Source organism: Sciurus carolinensis, chromosome 9 (genome assembly GCF_902686445.1).
Source record: "Sciurus carolinensis chromosome 9, mSciCar1.2, whole genome shotgun sequence".
NCBI lineage: Eukaryota > Metazoa > Chordata > Mammalia > Rodentia > Sciuridae > Sciurus > Sciurus carolinensis.
The window spans coordinates 1,982,436-1,999,496 of record NC_062221.1 but is presented as its reverse complement, the minus strand read 5'-3'; the positions used below and the strand labels follow the sequence as shown (position 1 = coordinate 1,999,496).

The 17,061-nt window shown below is 44.7% G+C and overlaps 1 protein-coding gene and 1 long non-coding RNA gene across 2 annotated transcripts; one reads left to right on the top strand and one right to left on the bottom strand.

The window, feature by feature from the left end:
* The first annotated feature begins 281 nt into the window (after positions 1–281).
* Positions 282–2,232, top strand: LOC124993507 (uncharacterized). Its single transcript, XR_007110322.1, has 2 exons — positions 282–504; positions 1,733–2,232. It is a non-coding gene; the product is annotated as an uncharacterized LOC124993507 (long non-coding RNA).
* Positions 1,800–16,834, bottom strand: Aadac (arylacetamide deacetylase). The gene is made up of 5 exons (XM_047565391.1): positions 16,563–16,834; positions 13,717–13,939; positions 12,704–12,773; positions 9,139–9,310; positions 1,800–7,236 (listed from the first exon to the last, which is right to left on the bottom strand). Exons 1-5 carry the CDS (start codon positions 16,698–16,700, stop codon positions 6,640–6,642), a joined length of 1,200 nt encoding a protein of 399 aa, XP_047421347.1. The 5' UTR covers positions 16,701–16,834; the 3' UTR covers positions 1,800–6,639.
* Positions 16,835–17,061: the final 227 nt, after the last annotated feature.

Genomic DNA, 17,061 nt, shown 5'->3' with positions numbered 1-17,061 from the left:
TTGGGAACTGAACTTTGAGGGCGACTTTCTGCTTTCCATTGATTAGTCATGTGACCTTGGAACCCACATAATTGCCACTCCTTTCTTTTCCTTCCTGGCAAATATTGGCTAAAATAGCCAAGTGCTTATGAAGTTATGAGAACTAAACTGTATATGCACATATCTATGCACTCATTCAATTCTATGACGTTTATCTAGGCTACTCGAGGACATGCAGTCCCTAAGTAAGGCAAGACATATATTAAGTGCCTTCTAAGTGCACAATGTCAGAGGTGGGAAACTGCACCTTTAAACGGAGCTGGCTCTCTGCGTGGGAAAAGGTGCATTCCTCCTCCTGGAGGGCTTTCTTGACCCTGCACACCCAAGTCTCATGAAGGGCTAGAAAACAGACTGGTTCTTGTGTCTTGTCCCTGGGTACTCAGATCTAACCTCCATGAGTGTGGCTTTCCACACTCCCTGGAAGGTCCCTGGTGACAGCAACCTGAGACCACTGCACTACGTCAGGTAAGAGGCTTGGATTCCACCATTCTGCCTGAAGGCACAGGTCAGAGAAGAGGAAAGTAGGGAGGAGCAAATGGCTTTGGGGGCTTCTCTCTGCTGCTCCACTCCTGGCACTTCCAGAGCTGACCTCTTCCCGCCTCCTGAAGCCCCTGTGTCCCCTCTTTGACAGGCTGCAGGGCTGCGGGAGGAGCCAGGCCCTGGTTCTGCCCTTCTGTGCCTGCAGTTGCACCCTGGGATGAACGGGAGCATCTCTCGGGCGTGGCCTAAGTCCTCCGTGGATCCCAAGGGTTTGGGGCACTCATTCAGTGTTGGGCTTGGCCTCCGGGCTCCTCGTGACCTCCTTTCTGCCAGCTTCCTGCCCCTCCTTGTCCAGGGAAGATGCCAGGGACAAAGTGAACTCTGTGGCTTTGCCTCCGGCTCTGGCGGCACCGCTTCTCCCACTTTCCCACGCTGGCCTCCTCACTGGACACTCCCTCCGTCTGCGCTTCAAAGTCAGCACAAGTGCCCAGCCTCCTTCGCGTTTTCCCCAGCCGGGCACCTCCTCCCTTCTCTGTCCAGACAACGAAATCCTTATCTCTGACCATCAGCTGAAGCAGTCAGCACGTTCCTGTCTCTCTGCCACCTGGTCGGTTTTATTCCAACATACTTTTTATTTGGAACCCCCTGTGGATCTTTCTGAAGGAAGGAAAGATCCAGTAATGGCATCACCCTTTCAAATGATTCCGTTTACACTAAATTTGAAGAAAAATCAAGATCAATACCACTGACACATGATCATTGGACCAAGAGCATCGATAACTCAGAAACTTACAAATATAAATGTTTGGATCCCAAACCAGACCTATTGCATCAGAAATAATGGGTTGGAGCCCATAAATAAGCTCTCTGGGCAATGGCAATGGAAGTTTGAGAAGTTCCATTCCACCCCATGTACTCCTTCAACATAGATACTCGGCAAAATATCTTGTTCTATAAAATCATACAAATTAAAAACTACAACTGGAATTATTGCTAATATATGTGCATACAGAATAGCCAAAAAGCATAAACATTGGCAGAGTAAAATTAGCAAAATGTTGTTTCATCCAAAGAACATTTGTTAGAGAAAACTTGAGAAAATTTCCTCACTGTGGCCTGAAAAGACTTCCTTTTCATAGAAAGTGAGTGGAGGTATTGAAGTAACTCCATTTCTTCTTTGTGAATACAGGCTAACTTCTCTCTCTGCTTCCAGAACATTTGAAGGCATCAATACACAAAGGGAGGAGAACCCATCCTCCTTCAGCGCCCTGCAGAGAGCTCTGTGAACTAGAATTCCTTCTTGCTTGCTGTTTTGAAATGGAAAAGGGAACCCAGGAGCATTGTTTCCATGAGTGCAGACCACAGGACCCAAGTGCTATGACTGACAGCCGGGCCTACCCGAACACTGACGTTATGTTAACCATGCAGGCAAGATTCCAAAAGTCTGGTCTTTGACTGTGGCCAATTTGTGAAAGAACTCTCAGAGGAATTTCTAACCTGAGACTCTTGCTAATGTTTTTCTTTATTTGTTAGCTGAATTACTTGCTTGCTTTTCTCACTTATAAAATGGGGGCTATTGATGAGAAAAAGTAAATTAGCTAGTAGATAAGACACTCTGTGCTTCTAGCTATGTACTAATCTGAAGAATAACATATATTGCAATGTGTAATTATCTTCTTGTAAAGAAATAATAAAGTGTTCGAATGATTACTACTCACTGCCAATTTTAATGAATAAAAAAACAAGATCATCACATCGAGTGATAAATCCTATGAAACGATTAAGCAGGTGGTTTTACACTGGACCTGTTTGAAGCCAGGCCAGGCGCTATGCAGGGTCATGAACCAGAGCAGGTGGGACATGGTTGGAGCGGAGTGTGGAGGGACGGCCTAAGAGATGGTCCTGCTTGAGGAGGGGTTTTCCGAGGGAGGGTGCTAAAGGCCAAGGAAGAGCGGGGCAAGGTCCCTGAGCTGGAGTCGAGGAATGTGACGGTCCAGACCTGGAGGAGAAGGGAAGGCAGTCGGGTATGAAATGAATTTGGGGTGAGTACTAGCCTGGACTGTGAGCAGGACCCAGCAGGTCACAGTCTTCAACCCACCCAGGGTGAGGAGCTTGGGAGGGTTTTGAGCAGAATTGTCCTGAATTCCATCTTGAAGAGATCATCTTTTACTGTACGTTAAGAGCGGTCTCTAAGAGGGCAGGACAAAGGCACAGGGACTAGTTAGGGAGCCATAAGAATCTTAAAACTGAAACATGATGGCATATGATACCAGAATATTAGCAGCAGAGTGTTAAGAAATGGTTGAGTTCTCCAAATACTTTGGAGATAAAACTGAAAGAATTTGCTGATGCATCGGTGTTTAACAGAAGGAAAAGAACCAAGTTTTGGCTTTAAGGTTCTCTGGGCCTTAGCTGCCAGAGGAATGTTGGACTTTCCATTTGCAGAAATGAGAAAGTCTATGAGAGGCAGTTACTTCCAGAAGAAACGCAGACATTTTAGTTTAAGTTGTCTGTGTACATCTCAGCAGGGTCAGGTAGGTAGGGGGCTCTGTACCAGTCTGGAACTGACCAGGTCCCATCTGGACTTACTTATGAGTAGGAGCTTTCAGCACACAGGCCATTAGGCACACCTGTGGAAGACCTCTCCTCGAGAAGAGATAAGGGACAGAGAGACAGTGCATGCAACTGAGAAGGAGAGGCCGGAGAAGTAGAAGGGAATCCGGAGAATTTGATGACCTGGAGCTAAGTGGAGAGGCAGAGGGGCACTGGGTCCAGTGCTGCTTCCAGGACTAGAAGATTAGGACGGACCCCAATGTGGCCAGGTAATTGTTTGTTAAGACAATTTTGACGGTTCCTGAAGAAAGACTGATGACAAGAATATGAGAGAGAACAGAGTGAGCGGTAATAGAGACAGGCATAAAAGACTCTTCCCAAGAATATTTCTAGAAAAGAAAGTAGAGATGTAGGGAGGAAGATGGGTAAGAAAATGATATTGACACAGTTTCACTGTTGTTTTTAAAGATATGTAAAAAAGAAATATATGTGTTTGTTGATGGGGACAATCCAGTAGAGAGAGAGAAACTCAGGATGTAGGATTAAAAGGGGATAATTACCATAGCACTCCTGGGAATCCAAACAGGATGGAGGAGACAATTCAAATGTGAAACACAGACACTTAGGTCACATACAGTAACAGGAGGTGAGATAGGCTGTCCTGGTGAGCACGTTGATATTCGAGTCACCATGGGGTGGGCGTTTGTGAAAGTTTTCTTCAATTGTTTCTTCAATGATTTCTATTTTCTGAGTAAAATGGAAAAGTAGGTCATCATGTGAAGACAACGGCAAAGAACTGTTGGATATGTGAGTATCTTTTAGAACAAAAGAGTTGATGCCTAGAGACCCGCAATATGACTGCTCAGCACCATGAGGCACACACCGGAGGCCTGCCGACTGGCATGTTTCTGGTTTCTCCTCCGTCATGTTTAGCTAGACAGGCTCCTGTGCAGAGTCAGCAGAGAGAGGGATTTCTTCAAGGCCAGAGTTTCCACGAAGCAGTAGAGAAAGAGAGTGGACGGTGTGTCCAGGAGTGGGGCCACTCTGACTGACCACAGAAGGTATTCTGGTAAGGAGCAGAGGCATCACAGGACAACTGGGAGGAGAGCAAAATGTTGTGTGGCCGAGGAGCCAAGAGTCCCATTCATCTAAAATATCACCCAGAACGAGGACCCATGAACAGGGCCTCTGTGTTGAGATCACGGAGGAGGCACACTGGCGGCCGTGACACATTCTGGCACGTATTTTATTCAAGGTGGGAACAAGATTCTTAGAGGAAACTTGCCACAGAGTTGCCAGCCAGATGCCTCCTGCGCTTCTAAATCAATACTGTCATGTGGCAGTGAGACGTGGACGGAAACTCAGAGACAGGGACTTCTGAGGCACCAGGTGGAGACCCAGGTTCCCTGTGTAGATGGCAAAGACGGCAGCAGTGGTGTGGCCTGCGTCAGCTTTTCTGTAAAGGGTCACATGATCAACGTGTTCTGCCTTCGTCCTCCGCCTGCCCCTCCACTCCTCCTTCTACTTCTTCGTCCTCCTCTGCTTTCTGAACAACCCTTCATCATGCACAACCCATTCTTAAGTCAGAGTTGTACAAAGATGTGCCACCAGCTGGGTTTGGAGGTGGAGGGAGTGGTCGGCGTGCAGCCAGGAGCAAACCCCGACCCACTCAGGTCCTGTAAGGACCACGTGATACATGTGTTCTGTGGTGTTAAAAAGAGAGCAAGCAGAATCCTCAGGTGCTCGTTTTCAATTGTTAGATTTGAAGGGAAGGAAAGCACAGAATGTTGGGGATCCCCCATTCTTTGTTGAAATAACATAATTGTGGAAGTCTTTTTTTTTGTGGACCTGTTTCAACTTGTTTTGAGAAAACACCCGAAAGTGGGATTGCTGGATCATTGGAATTTGGGGGGTTTCTCCCAAAGCGGTCACCCTGATGAAACTGTATCATCACACTCTATCTCATTAAAAATAGCTAATCTAAAAATGTTATGACCCTTATCAAGACATAGGTCAAGCTTTTGAAATGTCAGTTTTATAACTAAGTAAACTGACTCTCTGGCGTGTTTCTCTGATCTGAGTTATGCCCTCATGACTTTAATTGTGAAAATTATGTGTTTAGTGTGAAAACGTTACAGATGACTTTTGAGTAGTCAGCTCTCTGGTCCAAGAGTTGTTTGCTTGTAAGTGATCATGTCCTACCACGAAGAAGGGCAAGATGCAAAGACATCAAGGACCAGCCATGGATAATTCATGAGTTGATTTCAAAGCCATGAACACATTTTTTGTGTTTGTAATCAGTACAGGAATTTGGAACCATACATCCAACTTATATTCTTATTTATTGCATTTCCTGCTAAATATCAACTTATCCACATACTTACTCAGAAAGTAATTATTCCATGATTGCTATTTAACAAGGTATTGCTATTGCTGTGCGTGGCATGTTCTGTCAATTGCCTCTTACTATTTTATTTCTTCACATAAGAAAATATAATTTTCCAAATTACAAAACTCTGTTTTGCAAAATTTCTTGTGGCACTGTCCTGGGAAATGAAATATAAGAAATCTATTGTTTAGAGTTTCTAGAATTACTACCATTTTCCTGATAAAATGGAGTGGCATTGGCTGTACATCTTTTGCTTACCCCCTCTCTGCCTAGACTATTCAGGTGGTCCTCAGAAGTGCCATAATTGTAAGTATAAACACAAAAGCATGCACTGAGGGTGGTGAGGAACACAGAGGGAAGTCCGGTGTCCGTGACTGCACGGCGCTCCTTGCACCATTCTGGAACACCTGGGACGGTGCTTCCTCATAACTGGGATGCATTACAAAGCTCAAGGTCGTTGCAAATAGTTCTATCCAGGCTTGAAATAATCCGCCTTGTCTTGCCTCCCTCTCTGTGGTGTCAGGAGGGGCTTGTCACAGATTAATTGTTTGTATGTAGTTTTTCTATTGCTGGTCGGCTACATGCACATCTGTATTCTTTGCCTGTGACTAAGTCATTGTCCATTCTAAAGATCGCTTCAGTCTTTACGGAATTCCAACTTCTCTCCCTCTCCCAAACACAAGGCAGTTAATTCCTCAGAGTACTGCCATGATTATCAGTATTGAACAGAGAGGCCTTTGGTGCCTGGATTCTAAAGGTGCTTCAGAGAGGAGCAACTGGTAGTGGAAATAAATGGCTTTGTGCTGAGGACACTGGCCCTCAGTTCACCTCACCTGAGGTGCTTCAAACCCTAAATGTTCTTTGAATAAATCTTGACCTTTCTCAGAATGGCAATGTTTTCTTCTATTATCTTCCTGCAATTGTAAATAGTAGCCAACACACACACAAGATATTCAAAAAGTAAGATTAGTAACTTAAGAGGAGAAATGTCAGAAACAGCACCAAACAATGTGGAAAAAAAAAAAATGAGTGAAACCTCTGAAAGAAAGAGAAGCTAAAGCGACCATCACAGGAAGAACCATACTACTTGTGAACTTGAAGTGGCACTCCAAGAAAGACCAAATCCCCCAGTGCGGATTTTCTGAGATTCAGTCTACTTTGACGGTGCATCTGTTTTCCTATAGATTTTCCTCTAGCCAACTCAAGTACTCATCCAACATCCTGTAGCAAATTTTGAGCTCCGGGAAAGACAGTGCCCCGTGGAAGCCGTCCTCCACGTGGCTGTGGGTCACCGGGACCCCCGCGTCGCGCAGTCGGCGCACGTACATGAACCCCTCATCGCGCAGGATGTCATACTGACAGGTGACCACGTGGGTCCGCGGCAGACCCTGCAACCTGCGGTCGTCCGCCAGCAGGGGCGCCGCCCTCACGTCCAGGAAGCCGGGGTACTTTCTGGCGAGCTCGGAGCTCCCGAAAGTCGGGGCCCGGTAAGCGTGTCCCTTTAGGAACCGCTGGGGGAGCAGGGAGCTCCAGTTGACCCGCCCCAGCAGGGGGCCCGCCTCCTGCGGCACGTGCCGGTTGCAGAGCATGGCTTGCTCCACGGCCCTGTCCCCGCCAAGGTACTCGTTCCAGAACCGGACCAACAGAGACCGCGGCAGGATGGGCACGTGTGCGTTCTCCCGGAACGAGGGCGTGTCCATATCCAGGGCCTGCAGGGCCGGGTAAATCAGAGACTGTGTCTTGGGTCTGAGCGGGACCTCGGGGTCGTCGGAGAGCTGAGGAAGAATTAAGATCGACAGCGCTCATTATTTTCATTTGAAAGCAATGAAATAACTGTAACAAGACAGGCGTGTGCAAATGAATCGTCTCAAAAAGAACTTCAGTAATAACTGGAATATACCATCTCAAAAAACTTGCAAATATTCAACATGGATTTCTAGAACTAGATGTTCCTGAGTTAAAGCATGTATTGGACTTACGGAAATCCCCCCGCCTATCATCCTTATAGGGCAAAAAAATCTCAAGAAGACCTGGTAGGTTCATGTTGTGCCTTTCCACCAGGAGTGAGCAGAACTCAGTGTCTCGCCTCACTCCCTCTCTGCTAATGTAAACGCCGACCCGTCGACTGTGTGTCTACAGGTTTTGCCGCACAGAGAAAGCGTTCCTTAACAAGGACTTCTGACTTGGCCCTGATGCAGCAGTGGCAGGTGGCTCTAGGAGATTTGGGCAGGCTTCCTTTCGTTTGCATTCATCTTCTATTTCAAGCCGAATGCACTAACCTTTGTAAAGATGGGTCGTCTGAAGAGAGGAAGGTGCAAGTATCAAAGTGTGCCAAAAAAGTGATCCATAAAAGATTTTCACAAGGTGTTTTATTTTTTGAAATTATATACTTTAAAATGTTCATTTACAGGTTTCCAAAATTCATATTTTGCTGTAAAATATATGTTTAAACTTTGATATAAAATACAGACATTGGATGTATCGGAATATTTGGCGCATTTTGGATATGTATCTATATTTTAACTATAGTGGTGAAATACCTTTTTGGATATTTTGGAGACCATTTGTAAATATCATTAGAGGTTGATGGATATTTTTAATATAAATTTATGTATGTGGTTTTCAAAACAAGTGTGTGAAGGTTTGAAAGTTCATTTTTCCTTGTAAATGAGAAAATGGATGCTTAGAGAGATAAAAAGACCCAGTCAAGATGACATCTAGAAGTTGCTGCATCTCAAGAAAACTCACATCTCCTGATATCTAATGAAGTGCTTTTTCGACTACATTAAAAAACCCGCAGTTTGATTAGAAATCTACAGTATCAAATACTTGTTTTATATTACGGTCACTGCAAAACCCAAATAAAACAGTCTTTCCTTCTGAAAATGGCATTCAATAGACTGTAGAAGCTGAAACATTTATATAAATCTATCTAACATGAATAATGGTGATGTTGTTAAATTACTTTAAATTCAAAGTTTATAAATAAAAGTCAGCTAATAAAATCTAAACTAGTACAGATGTAGTTGATAGATAGCTTCCCCTTTTCTCACCACTGCACTGAAAAATAATTTAGATTTTATACAATCAATAGCAATGTTTCCTTTGGTATAAAAACGGAATCTATTCTACATATAGTATGGGATTAAAGGCTATTTACTATTATTACAGTGTTATTGTAAATAATGGACAAATATATATGATTTTACTTATGTATATAAAGAAATCCTTTGACATCTTCATATTTCTGGTTTGTAAATAGCACAGGAATCTGGGAGTGTGCTAATGATTTTCGAAAACTACTATGATTATTCCAGCAACAGAGGACAACTCTACTGAAGATTACTTAGTATAGCTGAATCTCTGAAAGGTTTGCAAAATCATTTCTGGACTCATGATCATGTTATGTCATTCATCTAACTAGTATATTATTTTACTGATGCATATAAAATTTTTAATCAAGGAATTATATAAAGAACTCTCATTTCATTAAGTAAGAAATATCTGTGACAGGAGTAGAAATTGACATAGTGATGTTTGAGGCTTGTTTTCAATATTTTCTTTAATGTTTCCCAAGAATACTACCTTTACACTTGCAGACATGTTTTAATATGTGTACTCAATCTGTTTATAAGCAGTTGATTTTAAAAAACACAGAGAAATGACCAGCACCAAACCTGTAGGGTCACCGCGGCAGCCAGATTCCCTCCTGCGCTGTCTCCAGACACACCGATCCTCCCGGGGTCCACACCGTACTCTTCAAGGATGTTTTTCTGCAGAAACCACTTTAAGGCATCGTATACGTCTTCAAATTGGATTGGGAAGCGATACTGAGGTGCTAATCTGTAGCTATGCAGAGAAAACATGATTTTCGTGTCACTTTTTAAAATTTATGAAAGTATAATGTAGACACCAGAAGTGCACCAAAGCGTGCAACTCCTGACGTTTCAAACCAAGCACAGCCATCGACCGCACCCAGCTCAGGAAGCAGGACCTTGCCAGCACCCACACACCTTCTAGTTATTCTCTTTGACTCCATAGTAGCCACACAACAGCACCAGTTGGTTGCGCCTGCTTTTGCCCTTGATGGGCAGGCGCTCCTACGGGTGTGCCCGGGTGTCAGGGGTCAGCGTGCCTTTGAGCCTCGTCTGCGCTGCTGGGTGCTGCTCTCTTCCTGCGCAGTGCTGCACCATGTGGATAGATCGCAGCTTGTTTTCACAGTAACGTGTGATAGGCTAGTCACAGAGGGGTCGATGTCACATGGTTCCACTAGTCTAAAGCATCTGAAAGGCCGAATTCATGAAATCAAAGAGTACAATGCTGCTTGCCAGCAGCTGTGGAGAGGGAGAAATGAGCATTACTGATTGGTGGATTCAGTCGAGCAGCCTGGGAAGTTCTGAGGCTCAATGGCATGGGTACCTGCAGGGTTAGCTGTGATGCACTGGTCACATAAAAGCTTAAGAGAGTGTCCTATTCCAAGATCTTGCCACAAATAAATAGATGATACATAAATAAGTATTTTATAAAGTATAAGTATCTTTAAAATACTTTTCAATTTTAAATAGACACAATATCTTTCTTTAATATATTTATTTTTATGCGGTGCTGAGGATGGAACCCAGTGCCTCACGCATGCAAGGCAAGGGCTCTACCACTGAGCCACCGCCCAGCCCAAAGTAGAAGTATTTTAAAAAGGCTCTGAGGAAGTCCTTGCAGGTGGACTTCTCACAAACAGTGCTGCTCTGAACATTCCATATGTATTTTTTGGTGACATATACCTGCATTGATGGTTATGGAGTTTTAATGTATATTTAAATATATGGATATTTAGCCTTACTTTATATTGTCAAAAAGTTTTGCTAAGGAGTTAACCAAGGTATTCTCAAACCACAGGTTCATGAAAGAGGCTGCTGACGTGTATTCTTCCCAGCCTCTGGTCGTCCGTCTTTCTCATTTCAGCCATAGCTGCAGGGACAGAAGTACCACCTAATGCATTCGATTGGTGTTTCCCTGATGTACACTTAACTATTCCTTTGTTTATTGACAGTTTGGATATCCTTTTCGGTAAGCTGTCTTTTAAAGTCAGGTTTTTATATATTTTGGTTTTTTAAACTTTTATTTGAAACAAAACCATATTTTAATCAAAGGGAATGAAATACAAAAGCTGTTCAGTGTTATCCTTATATATTGATGACTAACAGTTACATCATATAATGTCACTTGAGATCTAGAATTAAGTGAAGTCCAATTTAGTGTCATGTACTTAATATTCATTCCGAATATGTATATGGTACTTAAAAATCTTTGGTTTTTAAATTAAATTTTTGGTGCTGTATAATCAAACATAATAATAATATTCATTGACATGTTGGCACATGTACATAATTTGGTCAATTTCATTTCCCAGTATCCCCCCCTAGTATTTTTGTATTTTAGATAAGAAAAAAAAATATGTGTTTTGGCATTTATGTATGTACACACATATAAATACAGGTGATGCAAGACTTGTATTAATGTCTTTTAAATAATGTAAGTTCTTAACTTTAATATAATCACTTTATTGAAATATAATTAATAAATTTACTATAAATGTACCTATTTAAATTGTGTCATTCAGTGACTTTCAGTATATTCAAAGAGTTGTGAACCGTTTCTGCATCGAGGTTAGACATTTTCATCACTAGCAGCAAGAAAGAAAGAAAAACAGAAAAGAGACAGGATGAGAGGAAACCAACCTGCCCCCATGGGTAGTCACTTCCCATTTCCCTGACCCCTGGGCTCCATCGCTGGGCCAGGGCTAATCTGCTTCTGGTTTCTGAAGATCTGTCTATTCTGGAAATTCCACTGCGGTGGGTCCGACACAGGGCTTCTGAGCCCGGGTCTTTGACTTGGCATGACGTCTCCCACGCGTGCAGGCACAGCCCACCCGGGTAGTGACGCCGTGTTCTGTCGTGTGGACGTGCTGCTCTCACCTACCCACACGTCGGTGGATGGAAGAGACCGAGGAATGAGCGATGCTGCTCTGAACGCGTTTCCACTTTCCTCGTGTATGTAGTTAGCACTGGGGTCGCGGGGCAGGGGCCGTAGTCTGCAGTCTGAGGAAGTCCCAGGCCATCTCCCCAAGTGCCCGCTCTGCGTCCCCTCCGGGGCAGAGGGTCTCAGCAGCACTCCTTGGCATCTACCTTTGCTGTGACCACCCTCGTGGGCGCCACGTGGTATCCCCCATGGGTCCGACTTGCTCTTCCCTAATGACTACTGATGTGTAACGTATTTTCCTGTGCTTATTGGCCATTTTAATTTTCATAGAACCAAAATCATCCATCTTTTTGGAGTGAGAGTTGCCATTTAGTATAAGGGTGTATTCAAAGGCAAGGTATTAATTTGCATGAAATGTAAGACTGTATCTTTTAGATTTTGAGGTTGATCAGTTATCTCCATGAATCAAACACAGGCACGTCTCATGTTTTTGCCCGACTTGTCATTAAGAAAACCATCTTTAAGGTAAAGTTGATTGGATTCCCAATTACGTTTTACAAGGTACTATTCTAATTACCGTATTTATTAGTGGTCACTTACAAACAAATTGAGCATTCCTGTGCTGCCACTGTCTGGTAATAGGGTTTCACTTGACAAATGGTCAAGAATGCTATTTCTTAACTTTTCCTTCTTTTAAATAGCTGTAGGCTCTGGCAGGAGTCTATCCTAGTTCACCCCCGATTTTACTGGCTGCGAATGTTTTTTTAAAACATGGATCTTTGCTCTAACATGCCATTTTACACTACCTGACTTTATTTGTTAATTTGAGAGTGAAGTGTAATGTTTCAGCCTCCTCCAGGGCGAGACACCAGGGAAATCTGTTTCAGGGATGCTATCTCTTGGTCTTCACAGTGACCCTCTGAGGGAGGACCATTATGATGTTCTTTGAAGATGAACTTCAAGACTAGGAACTAGAATCAAAAGGTGATGCAGCGAAAGTCATTATGTCCACAGATAATGCAATTTAAACTTTTGAGAAAAAACTCTTTACTTTCATCTTTTCCTTCCTGGCCAACAGCCACACACACACACACACACACACACACACACACACTCTTTTCCCCCAGTGCTAATCAGATAGGTCCCTCCTTTGCTCTTGGTGGCCTGCTCAGTGTCCTCTGAGGACACAATGCAGGGCCAGGCAGGGCAGTGGGGAAAGGCTTGCCCTGAATGCCCAAGCCCGTGACAGAGCTGCCCAGCTCTTACTTGGTCGATACGACGACAGCGTCCAGTCTCTCTGCTGTCCATCTTGAGAGCAGGTCATAGTTTTTTAAAGCTGGAATAAAAGGAATAAAAGCAGGACGTGAGAATGGCAGGTAAGGGAGGGTCGTTATGTTGACACGGCCCCTGGGCTCGTTCTCTGTTCCGGGACCTGTCCAGGTGCTGCCTTCTGAGCAATGGGGAGCAAATGCAAAGCTGCACTACCCTCAGAACCACCACCCACACCGCGACCAGAGTCTCAGGGCCCTGTGCTCACCCTCCCGGGCGTCCTGCAGAAACAGGACAGTGGCCCCATTGCAGGTTCTCTCTGCCTATGTCCCACAACTGCCTAAGGTGGCACTTCTCATCTGGACCAAGGTGCTCTTGCTCTGAAGCTCAGAGCTCTTGACAGAGACCCAGCCCCACCTCCACGTCCGCTGATCCATGTTCGCTGAAGGTAAACAGGTGAACATCGGGTACTCTGGGACTAAGTGGGTTGAGTGCTTTTCTCAGTCTTCTGATCTTTATCTCAATGTGCTCACTTCTAAATATATTTCTTTTTTTACTACAAATCTATGTGTCAAGAGATTTGAGATCTTTGCACACAATTCTGATGATTCTGGCCTATGATATCCTACATCTCTCCCTTTATAAGACTGAATTATTAACATACCAACTGATTGCAGGTTTGAATATAAGCTCCATGAAGAATCTCGTCTGTTCAAAGACACCCGCAGAGTTCTTAGGATCGTAACTGTGTGAGTGAGTGGATTAGCCCGTGAGATGGCCTGTTATACCCACGGGGGCGACAGCAGGAGCAGAGTTTGATTCTTAAAGTGGCTCAGCAGACAGGAGAGCTTTCACCTCCACATCCACCTGGGCTGATGAAGACAGGCAGATGTGGGAAGGGGAATTTGAAGCTTCAAGCAAGAGCAAAACTGCCAGGAGGTCAGAGCAAGAGCATCCGGGAGAGATGGTGATGTCCCCACAGAAGGCTGTGCGCCAGCTGTGTCACTTACCAGCACTTCCCAAGCTCCAGCCTCCTCCGTGGATGTAAAACACACCCCTCCTCTGGGCGTCCGGCTTCCTCCTGGGCACGTACACGCGGACAGGAATGTTGTTGAATTTCGTGTCAGTCACAGTGACGTTTTCATCTGAAGTTGGTGGGGCTTCTCGAAGGCTCATTGTGCTCGTGAACAAATCAAAAAAGTGGCAAAGTCCCAGAAACTCGACAAATGTCGCCTAAAAATGAAATTCACACACATCTTTGGAGTTCAAGTTCCAAACGCTAAAGAGATTTATGAACATGTACATCTGCACTGATCCCTAATTAGCTCAAATGAAAGAGGCCAAATCCTCGCACAAGGATCTCCTTTGTCCTTTCAGAAGAAACAGAAGTGCAGAGGCCGAGCCTCCGGCAGTTGTCAAAAGGAGGAAAGGCATCCAGTTAGTCCTCATGCCGTAAAGTGATTCTGTTTCGAAGCTCTGGGGTTCCAGAGATGAACAGGATGAATCCCTTTCCCAGGAAGCTCTCAGGTAAGGGCAAAAGCCAGATCAGTAAGCCTTGCAAAATCACCTACTTGCGGTGACAGAGCTGCATGTGGTCAGCAAGCAGGCGGTACAATTTTAACCCACTCTCGAAAGAGAGGCCACGTCCCATAAGAATTTAACCCAACAAAATTTAAAAAGGAAGAGTCAATTCCAGCAGAGGTGCTATGGAGCTGGGCAATGCGGGGCTCTAAGGCTGGAGGCCCAGGGCCTGGGAGGCAGGTTGGGAGGGAGGGAATGGAGGAGAGGAAGGGGGAAGCCACCTGCAGTCACAAACCAGCGCGCATACTGAGCCAGACTGAGGGGAAAAGGTCCCTTAATGCACATGCCAGGCAAGCGGGGCTGGGAGCAGGCTAGCACCCCAAAGAACTCCCAGCCCCTGAATTTTGGAAGTACAGAGTTTATAAAGGCAAAACTCACAAGAAGAATTGAGGCACATGTAGGTCAGAAAGACCCTGTAGAGACAGATATTTTGATTACATGAGAGAATAGTTTTGATTAGACATCTCATCCTGTTATACATCAGGGTCATGGTCAGGGACGTGGGAAGGTCCTACCACACTGTCAACACAAATTCCCCTTCAGGAGGCTGAGAAGAAAACATGATAAGCAAGTATTCCATGGGGTCAGGTCAGAAAAAAATGGTTGGTTCTTTTCCGTTTCACTTTAATCTCAGTACTATGACAGCTTGCCTGCATGGGGCAGGTAATATTATCATACCCACTCCAGAGGTGAGGAAATGAGCCCAGATAAGTTAAATAAGAAGCCCCAGATTGCATAGCTAGGAAGCATTCATCACAAATATTCTAAACCCTGCAGTTTGACTCTTGATTCATAGCACAATTTTTAATAAAATATATGAATGCATACTCAAAGATTGCCTGGCATTTGAGGGAAGCCAGTCAAATGAATCAGGAAAAGACAGATGAATTGGAGCATAATTTATCACGACAAACAAATAAACAACAGGTAATTCAGGAATAAGAAAATACATTACAATAACTTGAAAAGTGCACCCTTTGGGAACTCTGCAAATATAGTTTATTCATAAATCATGGGTAGAAGGCAAAATAAAACCCAAAGACTACCAGAGAGGAAGAAAAAATTTCAAAAACATGCATGTGATTGTTTAAACGAATAATAAAAATTATTAATAGCATAACTCAATGAAAAAAAATCAAAGGTCATGAATTATAGTACAGAGAGACCAAATACCAGGAAGAAATGTCCCCTTCTTGAAACTTGGCCGGCTCTGTGTTACATGTGGAATTAAATCAGCTGTCACTACCGTTGGCCGGGCTGCCTGCTTGGTATGACACCTACGCTCTCCAAATTAAACCACAGCCTGGATGGTTTGCATGACTTCCTGAGCCCGGGCATGTCCTGCGCTTGGCTCTCTGCTGGGAACTCTCTCTGCACATCCTCCCTGTGGTTCCTGAGAGGCAGGCTCCTCTTCACACGGGCCCCGCTGGTCATAAACACAGGAGCCTGCTCCTAACGCCCGCCCAGGTTGCTCTTTTCCCCTCCGACTTATCTCTTTCGAGGCAGTTCTCAGGATCTGAAACCCTTCATTCATTTGGTTTTAATTTATTTTCTCTCCCACACTGATCCTTGTGTGCCCAACAGATTTCAATTGTGGAATAAGTGGGAAGCAAATGTTCTGAAAACAGAACTTTAAGAATAAAGGAAATAAAAATGAAAAACTATGGGCAAACCTACCCGGGGTGCAGGAGGGGGCTCTACCTTGTCTGGGGCACCCAGCCATTCTGGCAAGGAGCCAGTTTCTCTAACACAGCAGGGACGTCCCTTCCATTTCTGCACATTATGTCCATCAGGGTCACCCTGGACACGGCCCCCAAGGCTGCCTGTGTGGGGTTTCGCTGGGAACCCGTGTGTACTCTCATTCTGTCCCCTGAAACCTGAAGGAGAGCACAGGGAAGTCTGTGGAGAAGCCCTGCCCACAGGCAGACAGCCCTGGTTTCCTGTTTAGATTTAAATACCAGCCCACACCCAAGGTAAGCAGTTCAAAGGACAGCCAGTGAAGTGACTTAATGCTACCTGAATGAATCGTCCTTTCAGGATGCCTGCCCAAGCGACCCCTCACTTACCGTTCTTGATTTTGTGAAGAGAATAGCAATAGATGAAATACAACAGGAAAAGAACAAGCTGTGTTTCTAAGTAATGAACAGTCAAAAGTCACAGCACTTAATTTTCAAAGATGAATCGCTCAATCCAAAGAAGAGAATCTTGGAAATCTAACTTCTTCAGATCAAGTGGTGGCACGTGCCTGTCAGAATTCATGAAATGGCAGACTTACCAAATGTACAAAGGTTCTCAGAGATGCGTCAATCAGCGTCAGCTTCCACGGCTCCTCCACATTCCCTGGGAGCGGCGTGTAGATGTAATATGCAGCCAGGACCCCCAGGAGCAGGAAGCACCACGCCCTTCTTCCCATGCTGCCGCCTGTCTGCCTCGCTGTCTTCAGAACAGGAAAGGCCTCCCAAGCAGCGCCTGCAGAGGAGCTGTGCCGGCCAGTTTCTGCGGCTCCACCCAGGAGCTGCCCTTTGCCTTCTGAATGGGAAGGTGTGCGCTTGGCTGAGGAGGGCCCCACCGGGTGACCCAGCACCGATCCCGGTGAGAGCACGCTCAGTGTTTAATGAGTAACAGGAAACCTGGCAAGTGTCAGTGATCCACTCTCATCTGTGTTTTGGCAAGTGTGTCCAGCAATCGTGCTGAAAAACGTTCTTTAATTCTAATAAAATTATCCACAGGACACATACGGGATGCAGAATCCTGTGAAAGAGCTCATCGTGGAA

Coding starts and splice junctions, on each gene's coding strand:
- Aadac (XM_047565391.1), bottom strand. CDS start 16,700: ATGGGAAGAAGGGCGTGGTGCTTCCTGCTCCTGGGGGTCCTGGCTGCA. Junction 13,940..16,562: donor TGAGAACCTTTGTACATTTG/GTAAGTCTGCCA, acceptor TTTCATTTTTAG/GCGACATTTGTCGAGTTTCT. Junction 9,311..12,703: donor GCTGTCGTCGTATCGACCAA/GTAAGAGCTGGG, acceptor TTCTCTGCATAG/CTACAGATTAGCACCTCAGT.